General features: G+C 41.2%; 2 protein-coding genes across 4 annotated transcripts in view; one reads left to right on the forward strand and one right to left on the reverse strand.

The window, feature by feature from the left end:
• The window catches only part of LOC111864936 (activating signal cointegrator 1 complex subunit 3), a 134,303-nt gene that overhangs the window by 1,799 nt on the left and 109,284 nt on the right, over window positions 1–23,220 (forward strand). The gene's annotated exons all lie outside the window — the stretch shown is intronic.
• The window catches only part of LOC111864937 (katanin p80 WD40 repeat-containing subunit B1), a 48,492-nt gene continuing 43,725 nt past the window's right edge, over window positions 18,454–23,220 (reverse strand). For all 3 annotated transcript variants that reach the window (XM_023852572.2, XM_023852574.2, XM_023852573.2), the window contains 2 exons: window positions 21,488–21,607; window positions 18,454–19,817 (listed from right to left, as the gene is read on the reverse strand). In XM_023852572.2, coding sequence (XP_023708340.1) covers window positions 19,685–19,817; window positions 21,488–21,607 — 253 coding nt within the window. In that variant the 3' untranslated portion in view covers window positions 18,454–19,684. The remainder of the gene's footprint in view (window positions 19,818–21,487; window positions 21,608–23,220) is intronic.

Here is a 23,220-nt window from a genome sequence, read left to right on the forward strand (position 1 = left end):
ATATATATATGTTAAAATCTTAAATTCACCAAACAGACTTCTACAGGACACCGTTTTTCACTGTTTAATGAGCATTAGAACTTTATTTGTTCGTAATTTAAAGACTGAATTACTGTTATTTACCCCCCAAATAATAACATTTTTCAGTATAGATTCAAATTTAGTAAAATAAACACTTCTTAGTACTGGTAAACTTACTGAGTCTCGTATGGATTTAATCAAATAAAGAGCTTTGTTTAATTTATGGCAGAGATATTGTATATGAGTGGCCCAGCCTGTCATTGGCATTACAGTGACAATTCCTGTTTGGATGATGAAGCAGATAGACTACACAAAATCAGGCAAATTTTAGATGACCTAGTTGAGAAATTCAGGAAACACAACCCACAAGAGCTATCACTTGACAAGGCAATGATTCTATTGTGAGAGCATCTCAGGTTCTCGACGCATAAACCTGGTAAACTTGTAAAGTATGGAATACAAGCTACATTGGCAATATGGAAATATGTACTGCAGAAGGCAGGAAGCTGGAAGAGACCATATTTTCCGTCCTGAAACTTACCTCGAACTATGGCACCATATTTGCCTTTATAACTGTTATATAGTGTTTGAAAGCTGCTCATAAGGAAGACAAGAGATTTCAGATCAGCCAGGGTCAATATTGGGATTCCAGAGTCATTGAGTGACTCCTCTAAAAACTAAAAAGGGATGATACTATCTGTTATCAGGAAAGGGACGTTCTTCTGCACATCTGGAAGGATGAGAAGGAGGTTCACATGTTTAGTGCAATATATAATATAATATATGAAATTTTCAACTTCTTCCTGCTACTTCTATTGTAGGACCAACTCTCTTCCTCTGCAGCCTCTTTTCAAACACCCACAGTCTGTCTCTTTCCTGTAGTGTAAGAGACAAAGTTTCATACCAATGCATTCATACTTCAAGTCATATGAAAATATATGGATTAAGATTGATGCAAAACAATAGAAGTGATCTGTCTTTCTTACAAATGGGTCTATTGTAAACCGGTTCAGCTGCTTGTTATTTAAATATTAGCGGGCACCTCTCATCCAAATATTTAGGGCTACGGCCCCCACTTGTCACTACATCCAAGAATGCTGCTCATGACTCAGTTGACTAATGATATTTAGAAAAATAATAATCATTTGTTATGAGAGAACCACATAAAATCCATAAAAATACACTCCGTGGATGAAATATCGAGTTACTGAACATTAGTTAGATAATCACAGATAAGTAGTACATTATCTTGCGAACTTTCCATAGACATGAAAAAGCTGTAAATCTACATGCGCAATTATTTTCCCAATTAAGATTTCTTGACAGCTGATGAAAGCAACACGCTCGTGTGTGCTGCACATGTTCAGTTCTGGCACTTCTCATGGCCCGAAACCTGTCGATATCCCGGCAGTTCATTTAGTTCCGAACCAGTCATTATGCGCATGACACAGCAATCACTCCAATTACATAGGCTGCTATTGAACTTCCGATACCAGAATTTGAGTGTGGGGGCAGTCAAACAAATCCGTCATTGTGTGCATCATAACAAAGGGAACTGCGCATGAATGGCAGCTCATACTCCCACGCAAACACAACCCGTCAATCGGTTCCCTAATCACAAGTTTACGAGGGCGGATCCATCCCAACAAATAGCATTCACAGAAGATGGTAATGTTTATGTCGGTAAAACTGATTGTTTATTGTAGGGGGGGCAATGGTTCAATTCCCGTCAGAAGCAGACTTTGTTCTGTGCTCAGAAAGTTTTCTAATCTGCTCCTGGATCCATCCAGTCTCCAGTCCAGGAGACAAGGGGCCAAAGCGGCCAACTCGAGCAGCTGATCACGCACCTCTAACTAGAGCTTCATGTCCGCGCGACCACTGCCCTGTCCACATTAACTCTAACTCCAGGGAGCTGAGTCCTTCTTGAGAAACCGCTAGTCGCTCAGCTACTCAAGAATTTCCCAACATTTTATGGAACCCGAAGGTTCATTTCCATGTCCACAATAGCCCTGCATTGATACATGTCCTGAGCCAGATCAATCCAGTCCATACTACCCAGTCTTATTTCTCAGAGATCCATTTGAACAGTTTCCTCCCACCTACATCAGTGTCTTCCTATTGGCCTTTTTCCTTCAGGCTTTCTCACCAGAATCCTTTCAACCTGAAACGCATAAGTATGGGATAACAACTAAGGAGAATGAGAAAATAGAAGAAGAGAGACAGAAGGGGTGGAAGAGAAGGTAGGAAGGCAGAAGAAGAAGAGGCAGGGGGTGAGGAGGGAGAAGGAGAGTGGAAGGGACATGAAGAAACCGGAAAATATGAAGAAGAGGGAAAACGGGGAGATATCAAGAAGGCAAAAAGAAGAAGAAGAAGAAGAAAGAAAAGAAGCAAAAAGACGCAGAATAACGTTAGAGGAGAAGAAGGGAGAACTAATGAATTATCCGTTCACGCATAATAATCATAAATAATAGTCATTGAAGCGTATAGTGGGCGCACAAGTAAAGCTCCACTCATTCAAAACTTCGGATTTGGATGCATGTGAGATCTGAGATTCACGTTCCCGCTTTCACTTTCTCAAAGGATAAGGGAGTGAATGAGCCCCAGAGCCAGTTTGAACCTGTTGGAAAATAAAACATTCTGTGCCTGCCAGGACGCGAACTCTGGTTCACCAGCTTCTAACCATTCATTTTCTGATTTCAGAATGTAGACAAATCATCTAAAAAGACTATCCTATAAAAATCAGACATCCAGTTTTTTGCTCATGAAAGGAACGACCTCATCAGCTGAGTATGCAGTGATTAATGGGAAACATATAGACCCCTAAAAGTCAGCATCGACGGGCGAGTGATGAATGCCCGGGTTGGAGGCTGCCTCCTGCATATCACAAAGCATTTTTCATTTTGCTGGAAACCTTCCCTCGCCTTATACTGTATTATTTGCCTGCGGCAGCTCATAGCGGGCCTTTGATTTGACACTGAATGGCTTACACACAATGATCAGAATAAACACTAGAATAAAGTTTCACGCTTCAGACCTTTGCTCACGCTAACCTAGACCAATGATGAAGACTGACAGGACTGACTGGTTCAGAGGCCATTTAACAGCTCTGTATCAACTGCAGACATTACACAATATAGGTCCTCCAGCATGTCATTATATTTAATTTGGTTTCGTATTGCTCATATAGAGGCACGGGTCAGGACGTGTGAAACATTTGCAATTATTTTATTACGCTACATTCACGAAACTACTGTTGTTTGGTGCATGAGAATAAATTTAAACGAAGCCCACATCACAGTTCTTATAGACAAAATTAATATTATATAGTTTCTGTTCTTAATAGCGTGGAAAAGTAGGTGTCTGTCCCTTTTCCACAGCGTTCAGACTGACTCTGGGGCCCACACAACCTCCTATTCAATGGGTACCGGGGTTATTTCCCCGGGGGTAAAGCAGCCATACCTCCTATATAAAAACGGAACCAACTACACGAATCATTCAGAACAGCTACACACAACACCCAAGAAAAACTAACACATCAAAATATAAGTAATATTACAACTACAATGTTAGAACAGCAGTATCTAACATAAAATATTCATTTCATAAAGAAAGCATTAACATAATCCATTATTATACATTACAGATAAACTAGACACACAACACACGCATACAATAAAATAATTATGTATCGTACTTTAAAAATAATTTATAGGCATTTAAATCTTTAAAATGCAAATTTTAGCAGCTTGAGAACGGGGCAGCACTTTCCTCTTAAAGCAGTGCACCTGATGATAGCAAGTTTGGCCGAAACATGTCAGTGTTCGAATGCTAGGAAGAGACGAATGCTTTTGAAATGCTCGTACATCGACGAAGTTGCACAGGGACGGCGAGACGTGTGAGTGCTAATGAGAGACTGAGATTGTTTTTGAACAAGGCGCGGAAGGAGATCTTTAGATCTAAGAGGGGTTAAGTAACAGGAAGACGGAGGAAACTGCACAATAATGGGTTTCATAATTTATATTCTTCTTCAGAAGTGGTATCTATCTAATCCTTCTAGCCGCACTATGGCCCTGAGGTCGACTCAGACTCTAACAGAAATGAGTACCAAGAATCTTCCTGGAGAGTAAAGGGCGGCAGGCGCGTGAGGCTGACAGCGTTACGACCATCCGTGAGCCGATTGTCTAGAAAATGTGGGAACCTCGACCTCTTAGAGCCTTACGGGCCTCCACGGCCTGTTAACAAGGATATCTTCAAAAAAGCTAGGTTAATCAACTAAGGATGATATAGCTGGGTTGGGCATGTGGGACACACGGTGTATTTGATAAATTCCCACAAAATGTTATTTCGACAACTTGAAGGAGGATGCCACGTAAAAGACCTGGTCATAGTTGAAGAAAGCAGTCTTCTGGGATTTTGCACCGTGGATAAGTGGTGTTAACCGATGTTTCGGATGAACGTATCGCCTCCATCTTCAGGGTAGAAGAAAATATAAGAATTCTGCAAGCGAAGAGACAGTCTGCTTTTACCGGTTCTCACGGTCTCTTCGCTTGCAGAATTCTTATATTTTCTTCTACCCTGAAGATGGAGGCGATACGTTCATCCGAAACATCGGTTAACACCACTTATCCACGGTGCAAAATCCCAGAAGACTGCTTTCTTCAACTATGACCAGGTCTTTTACGTGGCATCCTCCTTCANCATAGTTGTTAGGATAATGTGGTGTGGTGATAAGGATTGTATATGTCTAGCTCAGGATACGTTTCTGTGTACAGGACAGGCTTAATGATTCTCCGTGTTCCATAAAAGATGAACCATTTGTTCGCTAGCTGATCGTTTGTTAGTTTCTAGAGAAGGACTCTGCTGCAATACAACCCCCTCTTTACACGAAGCTCAATTGGAACTCCAGTCCCCTCAGCCGGACACCGTCTCTCCTGACTGTGAATTTCGGAATAGTACCTCAACCATTTCCCCCGATATTCTTTGCAATTCATCATTCGTTCATAAGCCCGTCATTCGGTGCTATGAAATCTGAGATACTGACGTTCGTCCCTGTGTATATAATGCAGGAACCCACGCACCTGATAGGGGCTCGCGGTAGCGTACTTGGTTGAGGCACTATGTTACAAGTGGGAAGGTCCCTCGTTTGATTCCCGATGAGGTCATTGGATTTTTTCAATTTATCTAATTCTTCCAGCCGCTCTATGTTTCTGGGATCGACCCAGCCTCTAACAGAAATGAGTACCAAGAATTTTCCTGGGGGTAAAGGGCGGCCGGCGCTTAAGGCTGACAATCTTACCGCCATCTCTGAGCCAGTTGTCTAGAAAATATGACAACCTCGACCTCCCATAGGCCTTCACGGCCTGTTACAGGGATTGCTTTACCTTACAAGTATTATCCCCGCACCCGTTAGACTCAAATAGTAAGACACCGATCATTTCGACACTTATATTTAAATGGGAGCAGACCAGAGAATACAATCCGTGTAAGCAGAAGACCCAGTGAGTTCGGACGATGTCTGGCAGTAGCAGCCCAATGGGAGGGAGGGCGCGGACAGCCAGCTGCTAGGGTCCCCCGCTGTCAGAGTTGTGTATCGGCCCAGGGGTCCTCTTATTCACGCACTGACTCCCCAAATGGCACGGCGCTCGCTATTTCATTGGACTGCACCCTCCAGTTATGGAAATGCATCATGTGTTGAGCTATTTGACACATCTTTATATTTGTTTGACTTCTGTGTCACATTTTCATACCTCATTTCATCTGTACCTCAGCACGTGAAAACGTCGACATAAGTCTTTTCAGCAAGATTTATAGATTCTGACACTTCGTGACTTACTGTGCGTTTCCAGGCAACAATTAATTGGGGAAAACATTTACTGCAGAATACTACAGCTTACAGTGTCGTAAGAATTGAATCTTAAAACATGCCTTACTGTAAGTTTGCCCGTTCTGTACGGGTGGAATTAGAACATAAGGTAAGGGATGTTTCAGAACAAAGAGGTGAGGATAATACTGGATGTAGGAAGAAGACATAGCAATATGTACAGATTTTTTTTGGGGGGGGGACTTTCTGAAACACTTCTGCTTGTAACACCGAGGAGATGGAAAAGCAATATTAAGATGAATCACATGATCGTACGTTTCGAAGATGGGATTTGGATTAAACTGACTCGGGATCGTGCTCTTGGAGGGCTTGGCATAGATCTGCTACCGCATGGCAAGTTGAGATTTCAATTGTTTATCTTCATATTTGTTTCGGTAACGTTACCAGACTCCAACTGCCTTAACTGCATGAGACTGAACTATGAAGTTTTTGTTTTCTGCTTCCGTTAATATGTTTTGCAATGGGGATGAAATTATAGGACATGTAGCATGCATGAGAAGATTTTATTTGGAAGACCTACGTGTGTGGCGAAGTTAATTGAGGCACTATGCAACAAGGCGGAAGGTCGCAGGTTCGAGTCCGGATGAGGTGGATTTTTTCAATTGACCGAATCCTTCCAGCCGCACTATGGCCCTGGGGTCAACTCAGCCTCCAACAGAAATGAGTACCAGGAACCTTCCTTGGGATAAAGCGCGGTAGGTGCGTTAGGCTGAGAACCTCACCGCCATCTGTTTGCCGACTGTCTAAAGAAAATGTGGGAGCCTCGACGTCTCACAACCCTATGGGCTTCACGGCCTGTTGCAGGGATAGTTTTACCTTTTTACCTTTTAGACGTATGCATACATAAGTGGATAATATTCAAAGAGATTCCAAGGATACAGGGTGTGAGACTGCTGAGTGGATTCAAATGACCGTTGCAAAATGATAATGAAAGTTCTGGTTTCTATAAAAGACAGGGAGTTTCTTGGCCAGATATATGACTGTCAGTTTTCAAGAAGTCTCCTCCATGGAGTTACTAACTTGGTTAATTAGTTAGCATTTGTGAGACCAAATTCATTCTTGGGATAAAAACATTTGAGAACCACTTCTATAAAATAAATGCTTGGCATAATACAGCATATGTTACAATTACCCGTATATGACTGATAAATCGGTTGCGAATTTGAAGACTTAAAAATCTGTTCTGATCAATTTTGGGGCCCACTTAGTCTATTATTTAGCCATTACCAAATGTTCTCTGACGGGAGGAAATATGGTCGAAGCGTGAAGCTAACTATTCAAATACATGGTTGAGAATCCACGTCCCAGCTTTACTTCTACGAATCTAAGGCACAGTGCTTAGGCGGAGGGCAAAGTTTACCTTTATTTTCACTATTCTTAAGTTAATTTAAAAATTTTTGTCGAAACTATCAGGCTGCTTTATACAATCATAGAATATTTTGCTACCTACATTAATTCTTAATTCGCTTAGTGGGGGGATGGAGTCCAACTGGGCCCACTCGGCACGGCGGCCACTGATTGGCCTATTGTAGCCTGCCTCGGTTGATTATGATGATGGAGAATTTGGTGGAATGAAGGTTGGAAGGAGAAACCGAAGTACATGGAGAAAACCCGCCCCAGTGCCACTTTGTCCACCACAAATCCCATTTTACCAGACCCCGGGTTCGAACCCGGGCCGCGGTGGGAAGCCAGCTACTAACCACTTCAGCTATGTCTTGCTACCTACAAGTTTTTTGTTCTAATAATAATTAATATGTATGGAAAGGCAGTCACGCAGAAACAATGATGGTATGACATCTCTCTGCAACAGGGCCAAGCTTGTTGACCCTAAACAAGGGGGTGCGAGCGGCAGCTGTTTTTTACACACTCATTTTCTCAATCGCACCCTCCGAAAGCGAGGCGTGAATTCAAATGGAAATTAGGGCTGGACCAATCGATTGGGGTAGCAATGCAGCCGCCTGGGAAAAAGTTGGATGATTGAGAGGGTGGGTGGGGGTGGTACGACAAGGGGCTGTGAAATATCTGTGTCGTTCCACCGGCCTGGTTATGGACTCACAGTGGACAGGGGCCAGACAACAAGGGTTGGCACGCTGTCGCAATATTTTGAATCACTAACAAATGATATTACCAATTTGACCGGAATCAGCTAAATCACGGTGAAAGGGGTCAACTGAATGGGGCAGGTCAATGTATCCACAGAATTCTCCTGGCTCAGAGAACTGGAAGGACGGACAGCTCTTCTAACGTGGATGCTTCATTTGTTACTTCTCATACTTGGACTGGCCGTGATGATCAGTCATTTCAGGTGCAAATTTTTTTTAAATTATAATACACACTACATGAGGGAATATCTCATATGACTTTACAGCCCTTTGCTGGTCCTTAGCCGCTGTTTCAGGTTCTTGATCTCTTTTACACAGTCGGTAGGATCCCTTGGACGGGGATCAGCCCATTGTAAGGCTGCTACCTCCACACAGAGCAACACAAACAGAATAAACGAACACAGACATCCATGCCTCATGTGGCATTCGAAACCACAATCCCAGTGTCTGAGTGGGCCAATCAGAGTTCATGCCTTATACCGCTCTGCCACTGTGATCGGCCATTGTCCTTTGTAATGTAATGCTATCCTTGTAACACGCCGGTGAGGCCCACAGGGCTGTGAGACGTCGAGGCTCCCACATCTTCTAGACAATCGGCTCAAAGATGGCGGTAAGGTTGTCAGCCTTACGCGCCGGCCGCCCTTTACCCCCCAGGAAGATTCTTGGTACTCATTTCTGTTAGAGGCTGAGTCGACCCCAGGGCCATAGCGCGGCTGGAAGGATTAGGTCAATTGTAAATTCGAATGACATCGGGAATCGAACCCGCGACCTTCCGGCTTGTAGCATAGTGCCTCAAGCAACTACGCTACCGCGTGCCCCCGGCCATTGTCCTTTAGTTTTCTTAAATATTCGGCAATCAAAAAATTGTTTCAAATTAAATTTGAGATTCAGTTTTAAATGCAATATTAGGCCCATCTGCATTCTTTTGCAGCAAATCAACTTCCATTCACAAAGAAGTTAAAATTTCAATTGAACTAGGAATACTTTTTACCCGTATGTTTAATCTTCAGGCCTCTTATCTAAATACATAATAGTTAATATGAACAAAAGTACTTGTACCTGTCTTTCCACAGAGGAGTCCTGTACCTCGCGGCCCGCGGGTAGCATGCGGCTCGTTATTTGGTTTTGTGTGGCCCACGGGATAGCCTCCCGTTCCCCGGAACATGAGTTAACGCTTCCTCCTTTTTAGAAATAAATATGATAACCTTGTCAAAAAACAAGTTCTGAGAAGAACTGATCTCCTACTTTCTTTGATACAACACGGACCGCATAGTAAACGACTCTTACAACAATTTTTATTTGCCATTGGAATATCTTTAAGGAGCTGTTAACCTAGCAACGATAGAGGTAAACACAGACACATAAATATAACAATGCTTCTACTGTTACGTGTATTCGTTGCCGCTGGAACGTTTTTACTGAACCGTTGCCTAGCGACGAAAGTAGAGGAACAATTTACCGATCCATTGCGTAGCTACGATAGGAGGGATACACATACAGACACAGAGACTGACGGGAGGGATTTATGAAGTAGCCGTTTAAATCAGCTCAGGTGCCGTAGTATAGCTGCATACCAAGTTTCATGAAGATTGGTTTCAATTTTATTTTTAATGAGGATTGTTTAGCAAATAATCCATGTGACGCTTCAGTTGCTTTCACACGGCTTGTAAGAAATAATCTGGAGAAGTCTGGATTTAATGTCACTCAGTGGTTGTGTGTGGTGATGATACGACTTAGCAGGTGTATTTTCATAGTTCCGCCTGAGAGTAGGCACCTGAAATGCAGTTCGACCCTTCAGTTGAACAGCCCGACTGCAGTTCTATGAATATAAGAATCGGTCTCTTGTCCTAAAGGAACGTCATGTTTTAACGGGCCGTGATATTATCTGGATCTGGGGGGAGGAAGTTGGAGGGGAAGGGAGGCAGTTGCATAACGAATATATTAATAATGTTTACTCTTCAATGAATATTTTTTATGGTGAATATTGTAAGGAAACCTGGGGTGGAGGAAATGAGAAAGACATACAAAACTTTAGTTGGAGAAGCTGACGGGGGAAAAAATATACGTGAAAGAGGAAAATAGAATGGATCTTAAAGAAATGGGGTGCGTAAATGTGGACTGGATTTAGCTGGATCAAATAGCAATGTTGGGCTCCTGTGGTCACAGTTATGAACAACCAGGTTCCATAAAAGGCGGAGAATTTCGTAAGCAGCTGAAAGACCATTAGATTTTCATGAAGTTATAGAATGAACAAATTTTATTCTTCTGTTTGAAGTTTACGCGAAAGATAAAGTAAAAAGGAAAAGTTATCCTTGTGCTTAATTACTTAAATGCCGAGCCATGGAGACAAATGGTGGAACGAAGGTGTAAATCCACGTATTCTTAACCTCTGCGTTAGACTGAGCCGCCTCACCCCGGAGGACGAGACCCCATAACAGGTGGACTGGGTGGACCCCATAGCCGGTATGCAATTTCCGAGATTCGACCCACGATTACTCGGCTGTCCAGCCAGCAGTTAGTCGATACAGGGATTATACTGGCCGACACCGATGAGAATTATATTTTACCAACAGAATTTAGGATGAGAGACTATTAGGTCAAACAAATTATTTGTGTAGTTTCGTACGTAAAACATATGAACAGATGTTATATGTTCGTGGAGAAGTGAAAATTCCTGCCCCAACTGGGACTCAACTCCAACTCCTTGGTCATCCAGCCCGTAGCCAATATCTATACTGACTGTTGTAGCAAGGCAAAATAATTAAATGTAAAATTATAGCCGAAAATATTTAAAAATTCAGATCCATTTTATACTATGGTTTTTATGCAATACTATGCTACTTTAAAGATTCGTCAGGGGTTAAAATGAAGTGTAAGCTTTGGGATTTTAAAATATAATTCGCGGTTGGGAAAACATTGCTAGCGGGAGGTAAAGTTATGACAAATATGTATGATATATTTATGTCATTCCAGGATCTTGCTTATGGAGTGAGAGAGGTCATGGGCTAGGCAAAAAAGGGGGCTGGAAATTTTTCGCAATATTTTGGAAGTGTAACGACTAATACATTAGGGTTCCGAAGTATTTCGAGATACAGATACACAAAATAGATGAGATATAGAGTCTGGTCTCGCTGCAGAAGTAAAATTTACTTGATACGAAATAGTCGTATTTTAGAGCCGATTAAATATTCTATGGAAACGGGATAGCAAGACAAGGCAGAAAAATAGAGCAACCATGCTACATAGATAATTTGAACTCGCGATATAATACACTGGTTGTCCAAGAACGTTCGCCATTTTAAAATGGGCAGTAACCGGGATCGAACCCACGAGAATTAAATAAATCATGCTGGATATTGGTAAAATTTGACACTGCCTTTAGATATTTTTGTATAAAGCAAACAAGAAACAAAAGGAGAGTTTTCGTAACTTCCTATCAGTGAGGCTTTTCCTGCGTTGGGAGGGAGGGAACCATAGTTACAAGACGAAATAGTGAAGGGTGCCCCATTGGGAGGTCACAGTGGTAATTGTAATATTCAGAATTTGAAATAACGAGAGAATCAAATGGGGAGGGTACAGGCCATGGGTGGCTCTGTCACTCTTAGTGGGGGGTCAGTCTGCTTGTTTCAAATCACCTGTCAATGCAGGGGAACTAAGTCATGGGGTTCTGACGTAACGCCTCCCTTGACAACTCACTCACCCCTTCTAACAGCTGGTCGCCCTATTTATTACAAAATAGAAGAGAATTACAAGATTAAAGAACGGGAAAGGTTACTTGGGGAGAGATATTCCAAGTTGATGAAAATCAGGCGCGAAATTGGGCTCAAGAGAGTCAACTAAAGGGGTACTGAGGGATTAAGGAAACAAATGAAACGGTCTGTGTCGCTGAATAGCTTCGACATGATTAATTCGTTCTGACTTTTTGAATATGAAAGGCTTGAATGAACATTTTCCACACTTTTCGTGTAGAAACCTGGCGATAACACGACATGAACATGGCGCTGTCGCGTGCCCTTTTTATCATGGTAACAACCGATACTCGCATTATTCACTTAGTCATCTAAGCGTCTATTAAAACAGCAAGCTAGTGCATTAAAATAAAAAAAGAAAGTCGTTAAGCTTTGATTGATGACGGTGGCAAAATATCAGCGGATCTGGTTTAGTTTCAATTCTTTCCGACAGAGGGATGAAGGTTGTCAACTCAGAATGATATGGGTGAAAATTTAAATTCTTGGGGGGAAAAATCATAGATTGAAATAATGTCTTTAAAGTTTGGAATGATTGAAATATCTGGAGAGTTTGAATTCAAAAGTACGACATAGTGCAACTAGTTTTTAACCAACAAATGACCACAAAGCCCAATATATTTCAGACATTTATCGTCATCTTAGGAGAGCCCATATGATTATAAAAATAAACCTTACATTAGTTGTACATAATTCTTAAAATTTGTTCATGGATCTGTGCTTAAAATAATATTGGCATTTGAAATCAGTGCTACAGGATGACGAATTAAATTGTAGTAAAAAGTATTGAGCCTTGTTTCATTACAATACACAAATTTGTACCTACTTAATATCAGGATGACTTGTAACAGCAGTCATTTATATCCTGTGTGGCATCTGTTTAGCCTCACCTTGCAGCACGTTCTTCGGTAGAAGTCTGAGTGTGCTGACTCGGGTTAACAACACCAACAGGCCTGCACGCCAGAGGGCATGCCGCAAGGTAGGGCGAAACAGATGCCACAAGGTATACAGGATATGAATGACTCTAAGTTTCGCATTTCATCTTTAACCACTACCACTCTGATTTTAAACAATATATTTTAAGAATAGGTCCACGAAAAGGTTTTACAAACCTAAGGAAAGTTTATGTCCTTGAAGATGCCCATAAATGGTCAGACCTTGCAGAGCATTATGTAAATCCATAAAAAGGTTCAAAAAACATAAAGAAAATTTATGTTCTTGAAGATGCCCATAAATGGTCAGACTTTGTAGAGCATTATGCAAATCTATGAAAAGGTTTTAAAAACTTAACGAAAATTTATGTCCTTGAAGATGCCCATAAATGGTCAGACCTTGCAGAGCATTATGTAAATCCGTGAAAAGGTTTAAAAAACTTAAGGAAAGTTTATGTCCTTGAAGATGCCCATAAATGGTCCGACCATGCTGGACATTACAATCACTTATTGATTAAAAGCCTGAATTCACTAGACGGCACGACTAAATTCAATGTGAACAGTAAGTCGGTAATAATGACCTCTATTAATTTACTATAGGCAGATATTTATCATAAATTTCACTTTCGTTTTTCTTCAAATGTTTTAAACGTTCTACAAGCCGGAGGGTCGCGGGATCGAATCCCAGTGAGGTGGATTTTTTCAATTCATCTAATCCTTCCAGTCGCACTATGGCCCTGGGGTCGACTCAGCCTCTAACAAAAATGAATACCAGGGGGTAAAGGGCGGCCGGCGCGTAAGGCTGACAACCTCACCGCTATCTATGAGCCGATTGTCTAGAAAATGTGTGAACCTCAACATCTCACAACCCTACGGGCTTCCAAGGCCTGTTACAGGGATATCTTTACCTTACCTGAAACACACTGAAATTCCAAAAGCTTTCTTTGTAAATTTTTACCTTCATTGGTCCTGATATTTTTCTAGTCTGCTGCTGAAAGAGCTACTCTGCAGTTCACAAATAAACATACTACAATGCATGGTAATAAATTCTTCTCCACGGTAAAAATAATCAACAAGTTAATTAGAAGCAAAGATATTATCCTGCACAGAGGCATAACTTGTTTTTCCATTTTGGACCAAAGATAAAGTCATCTGCCTGTATTACAGATCTTAATGACATCCGTATTCCATATTGCGATCAAGTAGTTTAATAGAAATTTGACTTGAAATTAATGTAAAGACAAGACTGACATGACCTAAACTATTCTCGACAGTTTAGTGAAGACTCTCAGCATGCAATTTATCGAAGTTAGTGAAGAAGTCTAGCAGACGAAACATGAGCACTAGCGGGTCAAATAATATTGTACATAAGCCATACACTGTTGAATGATCTCTAATCTAACTTATGAGTATATCACGTGTCATTCATCGCTATATGACCTTAAGAGATCACTGAACAAAAAAGCAACATGGAAAGACTTAAATACGAAGTTGGGACCGCACTTTTGCAGCGAACCGAGCCTGAACTTAACCGATTTCCATGCATGTTACATAGCCTACACTTCGTCCGTCCCAATATAATGCAGCTTCAATGCTTAAATCGAAATTCCTTGGTTTGTTCAACAGCTTTAAAACATGGAGAGCAGTTTACATCTCTGCCGATCAGTGGCCGCGTGGTCTAAGGCATGAATTGTCTTCGCTCGCTCGAACACTGGGATCTTGTTGTTCTGTGTGTGGGTAGTGGCCTTGCGACGAGCCGATCCCCCGTCCGAGGAGTCCAACCGACTGTATATAGGATTAAGAAACCAAAAAAATAGATGGATGGATAGATAGATATATAGAGAGAGAGAGTTTACATCTCTTCTGCTTGCAGGGTGCTTCGGGTGTAGTTATATTATTTTCGGCAAATTTAATAAATGCAGGATTTTTTTTATTGCTAGTGGGGTGGGACTAAGTCCCTTTTACTGCGGCCACTTCTGGCCCATTGTACCAGCCCCAGATGATAGGTGAGGATGATTGTGGAGCAATTGGTGGAATGAAGATTAGCAGGGGAAACCGAAGTACTCGGAGAAAACCTGCTCCAGCGCCACTTTGTCCACCACAAATCCCACTTTATCACACCCGGGATCGAACCCGGGCCGCCGCGGTGGGAAGCCAGCGACTAACCGCTTGAGCTCTGTGGCGGTCAACATGAAATCCTTAAGGGTACTCATTTAGATAGCGTCATATAGATGTGTGCTAAGCTGCACCAGCCGAATGTGAATTCATCCCCAGTAAAGTAATCGTGTAAGCATCAAGATCGAATAGTATAGTACATTTGTGAGCCAGCCTGTAGTGGGCGAGAGAAGACTAAATCATTCAAGCAGACCTCGTCGTTCCACCATGTCTCACAAAGGAAGACGGTAAACCGCAAGAAAGGAGCAAAAAACAAAACAAGAATAGTCAAAAGTGGGCATCATTATGTTGTACTACACTTACCTCGGTTGAAACACCTTCTCTCTCTCTGCCTATGCCGGTAAGAAACACAATTTTCTTTCAGTTCATAGGTTTTGTTGAAGGTTATACTGAACAAGAGAAGAAAGGAGAAACAGTCTAATTAAGTTTCGATTACAGCGGTTTCCTTCAATATCGATACACGCCATTATACTACTGACTAGTAGCGGACGTGACGTTTTCAAAGGTGTTGGCTATATCCCGAGATAAAGCGAGGCCTTGAACATTTTGGAAGTTGAGGAGACATGCAAACATGCAAATTTGAGCAGAAAATTAATTACGTTAAGGAGAAAAGGAGGGCTGAAATGTAAACTAAGAAAAACTTCAGCGACTATTGACTGACGCTTTTTATTGCACCTTGTACTTCAGTATCGTGCGACGAATTGTTTCAATGAGAATATCAATCACAGAGTCACGGAAGTTGTAACTGTTTTCTGTGCCTTTCTCAGTTGTCAGTAATTATAAATTTGTGAGCCTCTCCTGAGTCTGCGTGTTGCGTAGGTTAAGTACGAACCCACTTCAGAGCAGGCAACGATCGCCCTAAAGACAAGTGGTTGCTGGAACTGTTCTGAGATTAGAATCCATCAGATATTTGTGCGGATCTGCAATATTATTTTGCAAAAGTTCTTCCGGCGAATACGTAATATTAAGTTCAATTTTCAGAGTAAGAAAGTCAAAATACAGGAAGTCTGCATTCAATAACGATTTATAATCAGCAGTCTGAAACTTCTTACATTAGTGTTATAAGTTTCGGAAGTACGGAAGTGAGATTAGCCTTGGTTTGTGAATTTCAGAGAATTGGCTGGTCAACAGCACTCTTACAGTGAGGATTATTTCAGAGTACAGCTGGGGGCAGGAAGTCTTTCGAGGCTGGGTGGCTCCAGAGTCAGTTTGCACGCTGCAGAGAAAAGAAAAGTCTCTTGCCTCTGTGGGCAATCGTATGGCTGTTCAGCCCGTAACCCGTCGCTGTACAGACTGAAGTATTCCAGTTCCCGCTAAACGTCATACATATCAGAATAGCGACGAAAATTATAAATTAAGCATGCTTAGTATAAAAATTCTGAACCATTCGCTCGAAACACGAAATGTCACTTATTGCCACAACGACTGTTTGAAACATGTTCTGTTACGACAAATATTTTGAGAGGTGCAGGAACACAAGTAGGGTTCTTTTTTGTGTGTGTGTAAAGAATCCATTATTTTTGCCCGATATTAACTATAACTTCATTGTGTCGAAGAAATTTAGTGCAACTTCAAAATATCACATTTCTTGAAAATCCGATTAGAAATTTCTCAAGTTATTTCATCGTACAGACGACGGAGGGACGGAGCGACTTTAATACTAGCCCCACAAGTTGCCATCGCGCCTAAAAACGGACAAAACATTGGACCAAGAGAAGACCAATTAGCAAACAAATATACTGTTGCTGTGCGTGGATTAATTTTGATAGATATTTAAAACGCTGCTTTAAAACCGGAACTGCACTGTAGCCTTTCTTTGAAAGGAAGACTGTCTAGTATCTAATGTTTTTAGCCTGTGTCTGGATATCTTGCGTAGATGATCTTCGGATATTTATAGACGCTTTGGTATTTTACGACAGATCTTAAATGAGATTTTGAGGAACAGTAAATGGAGACAGCGCAGAATCTGACCACGAACGTCATAATATTACATTGTAATATGGTCGCCGCCTGTCACCGTAGCCGAAAGGTCTAAGGCATGCACTGCCTTCGCTCGCTCGGTAGCTGGGATCGTGGGTTCGAATCCAACTCAGGGCATGGATAGCTAGAGTTTGTGTACAGGCAGAGGCCTTGTGATGAGCTGATCACCCGCCCAAGGAGTCCTACCGAATGTGTAAGATCTAGTAAACCGAAGTGAAACGGAGAGTTTCATGGAGGTAGACCAAGGCCCAAATTGAGGCTGTAGCGCCAAGGAAATAAAAATGGTCGCCAGAATTAATTTTACCAGTTCTTAATATGGCTGCGAAATATGGTCTTATATCTGGATTCATTAATCGATTATTCAATAACGCTTTCTCGACTGCATTGCATGAAATATCTGGTCGACTTTCAATCACGAATTGGAAATGTTATGTCTGTTATCTTCATCACAGTACAGTGTCCTGCTATTTGAGTTGAGGGACTGTGGAAGACGTAGGTAGGAGAGTTAGTCGTCGGAATGAGGTTCGAACTCGTGACCCCGAAAATATGAGGCAGGAATACTGATAATTCGACGTTCGTTTCTTATGTTGAACAAACAGCATTAAGTGTATGGCTTTGAAGATGACGTGCTTTGGAAAATGAGTGTTCTGCAAGAAATAAAGTGAAGAGGAACTTCAGAATTTATACAAGTCACTTGAGGTTGCTGGAATAGTCTATAACGAACTGGATAATGGCCAAGATTGGGGGGGGGGAGTGGATTGTGAACAGAAATTTAGAGGGAAACAACCATTTGGAAGGCTGAAAAGGAGTTTTGGATTGTGCGGAGCCTTCGATTCTGCTGTCAGATTTAGTGATCCAGATGTACAGCTTGATAATATTTGCAACGCTGTGGCAACTTGTATTTATTTATTTATTTACGGCTTATTTAATGACGCTCTCAATAACTCTTGACTGTACGGAACTGAATGGTTGGATGAGTAATGATATATTCAATTATATTACATCAGACAATAATTAAACCTTACAAAAATACAATAATTACAGCTGGCTGAGGCACTGTGCTACAAGCCGGAAGGTCACGGGATTGAATCTGGATGAGGTGGATTTTTCAATTTACCTAATCCTTCCAGCTGCACCATGGCCCTGGGGTCAACTCAGCCTCTTAACAGAAGTGAGTACCAGGAACTTTCCTGGGGAGTAAAGCGCGGCCGGCACGTAGGGCTCACAACCTTACCACCATCTATGAGCTGATTGTCTAGAAAATGTGGGAGCATCAACATCTCACAACCCTATGGGCCTCCACGGGCTGTTACAGGGATAGCTTTACCTTTTACTTTTTACCATCTAAATATGGGTATATACAAATTTGGCGAAATATGTTACTAAGGAGAAGTAATCAATTATACAGTAGGCTTATATTCTTGTATTACGTGAAATTCTAGGCTGTAAGACTGTAACCAGCAATGTTGGTAGTGTTCTACCAGTCTATATGGCGTCACATACCAGAAGACATAAATTTTCAACTTCTCCAAATACAGAGCTTGAAACTAGGATCTTGGTATGGGGTCAAAAGGTTTCTTTCTTCAATTTTAATAACTAAATTAACAGACTTTACACTACTCCTCCTTGTCTTTATTTCCAGTATTTCTTTTCAAATTTGAAACTTAAAATGTTATTAACAATCTATCTCTGTAAATAGAGCAGTAATATGTAATTCAGTTTAGATGTGAGTGTACAAAATACATTTGTAGGTTAGCAGTAATTCAACACAAGACTGTAAAAAATGGAAAATCACAATGTAGTCTCCAAATCTGGCAAGATCAGACTGGGTTACTTCCAAAGGCACAACGTGACCAGAATGTTAATAGACTTCTAGAAAGCCTAAGATTCTATTATGAGGGAAGTATTGTACAATACTCTTATTGAGTCTGGGATACCCATGAAACTAATCAGGCATACTGAAACGTGTTTAAATTAAACCATTTGTCTGATACATTTCCTATTCAAAATAGTATAAAATAAGGAGATGCTTTTAACACCATTCCTTTTCAACTCCACTTTAGAATATGCCATTAGAAAAATCAGGCAAGACTGAATTTGAATGGGACACATCAGGTTCTGATGTATGCAGATCAGGCTAATTTGCTTTGGAACAATAAATACCATGAAGAAGTTCTAATAGGAAGGAGACTGGTCTAGATATAAATATGGAGAAAAGTATAAGTCGATATCACCAGAACACAAGACAAAATCATAACATAAAAATTGCTAATATGTCCTTAAAAATCTGGCAAAATTAAGATATTTGGGAATGACAGTAACAAATCGAAATGCATATGTTTCATGAAGATGAAGCAACTTCTTGTTTACACACAATGGGATTACTTGTAAAATGTACCATACAAATTTTTTAAATACTGGAATAGGAAAAACAGTTAAGTATATATGTTCGTTAAAAACCTTTTTTATCAAAACTTGGACGGAGGGCAAATTCACCTTCTGAGTTCTGAGCAAAGGAGAAAGCACTTGGAGCCTGCAGTTATCACTATGAAAACATAAAAATTGTGCAGTAAGTTAAATTAAATTCACTATCAGTCACTATATACAGACACACCAATAAATAATTACATTATTAATACAAATAAAGTTGTAACACAGATTTTGAAGTATCTACATTACTGGAATGATCTGCCTTCTTCGCCTCGGCCACTATAATTCCATGTTACTGTACAGTCTGAGCAACATGTTGAGATCTGAAACCAAAGCACACAACATCTGTTTCACAGTTTGATCAGAACATGTATTGCTGTTCATGTCGTATTTAGTGAGAGAGAAATATTTTCAAACTTAATTGAAACTTTGCAATAGGATGTGTAAATCTCGGAATGTTTTCCCGAGCTCGCCTGGAAGCGTCTGTCTTTTCAGCACGAAGGTTCGAATAGTCATGAGGCTGTTGTAGCATTTAATGCACTTGTTGTACCTGAAAACATAACAGGAAAAGAGACTGTTAAGGAGAGGTTCTGACAGTTTTATAATGTAACCTGGACAAGACTATGCAAGTGAACACCTTCAAATCAGAAATGTTTTAAAAAGGGGTCAACAAAATTGATAATATTGTTATGTGGATGTTGATAAAAACAAGAACAAGAGGTTCTTGGAAGAACTAACTGCCTACTTTCCTTTGATAAGACATGGACCACAAAAAATCACTTGTCCAACAATTATTCTATTTATATGTGTGTATACAATGCCGGGATGGGGGGGGGGCGTTGTTTATTGAGCCACTGACCAGCAACAAGAAACACAAGCAGAGAGTAGGCTAACAACAGAGGAACTGTTGGAAGCAGTGTTTTCTCTGCAGTCCCACCCAAACTGAAATAAAGAGGGCAACTTCCAGCTTTCAGGAACTGGGAGGGCATACACAAACTGCAAGGTGGACGCACAAGCTTCCTCCTAATTTCAACATACTTCTCCAATTTTTTTTTTTAAATAATAGGCATATGACCTCATCTTGCAATCTGCGTGTCTGTCCATCCGTCTGTATCCCCTCCTAATTCTTGAGGCCTATGGGATCACCTTGATGTCTGAGTATTCCCCTCCTAAGGAAGAGATTTTCAGAAGACAGGACAGCCCATCTGGGATGGACTGCAGGAGTCTGATTCCTGGCATGGCCAAAAGATATTTCTCTTCCCCACAGCATCCAGACTCCTATAAAGTGGGTAGGGGGGGAGGGGGAGTAAAGTGACTAATGCTTGAAGCTATATCTCCACTCCCCCATGTGTCTTCATGGCATGGTGCTTAATTAACAGGGACTACTTTCTTTTTACATTTACCTTCATAATCTACTTTATAATTTTATGACATACATGACAGGGCCAGAGAACTCCTGAAGAATTTCTAATGGCTCAAGAATGAAGTCTGGTTAGTTCCTTAGGGTCTTTAAAAGGGTTGGCTTTTCTCACAGTTCCTTTTCCTTCCCGCAATGAGAAATAACCATGTGGCCACCTTCCTGTTCACAGTGCCTACTGCTCGGGATCCATCTACTTCCTCTGTACCATGAGCCTGGGTGATCGCCTTTTTTTTAATTCGCTTAGTGGGGGGTGGAATCCAGCTGTGTCAACTCGGCATGGCGGCCACTGATTGGCCTATCGTAGCCTGCCCCAGGTGATTATGATGATGGACAATCGCAGGGGAAACCGAAGTACTCTGAGAAAACCCACCCCAGCGCCACTTTGTCCACCACAAATCCCACTTGACCACACCCGGGCCGCCGCGGTGGGAAGCCAGCGACTAACCGCTTGAGCTATTGCACAGCCATGGGTGATCACGTTCCTATCAGCCTGCTTATGTAACAGAACTGATTCATCATCATACATCAACCCTGAGAGAGAGGCAGCCTGATCTCTGGACATCAGCACCTGCCTACACAATTACATACTGTCACAACCCAGAACATCACAATCCAAATAATGTTCCTTTTTTGGTAATTGTTAACAAGCCCCTTAGTAAGCTGTCTACTACTGACATTCATTATGGAATACATGAAGTTCAAATTCTCAAATGTGGCATGTTGCAAAAATCAGTTGCTTGCACTCCTACTTGCTAGTGCATGACAGAAATAGTTCTAAAATAAAAAGAAATGTATCTAACCTCTCTTCTCGTGGAATATCTACACCAATCGTCTGAATAGGGGCCTTCATATTGGTTTTAATGACTTGTGCGAAGTTCCTCAGAATCAGCATCAAAGCATTGCATCCAGCAGTCATATATCTGCAAAAAAAGAACATATAAACAAGCATTAAAAACTGTTACCATTGGTTGTTCCATCTCAGGGTTCCTAAGGACTATTTTTTAATAAGAGTAAACATGATAATTACTATGATAAACACACACAGGTAAGGTAAAGTTGTCACTGTGCTTAAACAGTTAAGCATTATGCCCTGAAGGCATCTGGGGGAGTGGAGGCACTAGATGTATGTGAGAGGTCAGTTTCATGTCCCTGCTGCTTTAAAACCAGGGTAAGTGCCCCTGGTTCTCATTGGATAGGGGGCTGAGTAGGCCCCAGAGTCGGTCTGGACGCTGTGGAGAAGAATAAAATATGGCACTGCTGGGACACGAACCCGAGTCATCCAGCCTGTAGCCTGTCACTCTACCAACTAACCTATCCTGGCTAATTATGATTTATGTGGGACATACAAGACCAAAGCTATTTCCCTATGGTCCTGGTTCATAAATATAATGATTCTACCAAATGCGAAGTAAACAACAACCTGTGAGCAGAGAGCTTGACTCATCACAGATGAATGTTCATTGCATATGAATTAAATCACATACTTTAATATACAATATACAAAACACTTGCACAATGTTTAAGCATTCAAACAAATATGATTAAGTAAGTTTTGAGGTTTTCACGGCGATGACAATGAACAAAGTCGTCTNATTAAAATTAATTTAAAATGTAGGCCTCTACAAACATAAGAATGCCAAACACAGTAAACTTCCCATTACCCAGTATATATGAGGAATTAGGTTTACTGGCTGATAACTTACAGCAACCCAGTTAAGCACAAAGACCACTGTAGGTCGCGGTGCAAGGCCTGAGAAGGCCCACCCCTTATACATTCATTCATTCATTATACATTACAGGAACCCAGTACAAAGTCTAAACAATTCTTTTCACTTTGGTTCTTCGATGGGAGTCTTCCTAGGTGACATAGCAGACTGATGGGTGAAAGATTTCAGGGACATATACTGTAATGTGATCACTAATTCAACTAGCCTTTACTGTAATGACACTTGCATGAGGATGAAAGACGACTGGTGTTTCCTGTGTTGGCTGCAAGAACTATCGAGTGGTGAGTGAACCCTGTTCTCTGAACAACTTTATTTAAATGGCAAATTTACTTTGAAAATTCTGCCAGTTGAAAGACAATTCCACATGCCTGGATACTGAAAACTCGGGAGTTTACAGTACTAACGCTCAATGACTCATCTTTCATCCAACATATTTAGCAGTTTTTTTATTGCTAGTGGGGTGAAACTAAGTCTCTTGTACTGCGGCCTCTTCTGGCCTATTGTACCAGCCCCAGATGATAGGTGAGGGTGATTGTGGAGCAATTGGTGGAATGAAGATTGACAGGGGAAACCGAAGTACTCGGAGAAAACCTGCCCCAGCGCCACTTTGTCCACCACAAATCCCACTTGACCAGACTCGGGATCGAACCCGGGCCGCCGCGGTGGGAAGCCAGCGACTAACCGCTTGAACTATGGCGCGGCCTCTATATTTAACAGTTTCTACAGCATATACTAATAAGCACTACAGTGTTTAGTTTATTTATGAAATGACGATTTATCAACTACATTGGTTATACAGCACTAAA

Source organism: Cryptotermes secundus, unplaced genomic scaffold (genome assembly GCF_002891405.2).
Source record: "Cryptotermes secundus unplaced genomic scaffold, Csec_1.0 scaffold62, whole genome shotgun sequence".
Classification (NCBI taxonomy): Eukaryota; Metazoa; Arthropoda; class Insecta; order Blattodea; family Kalotermitidae; genus Cryptotermes; species Cryptotermes secundus.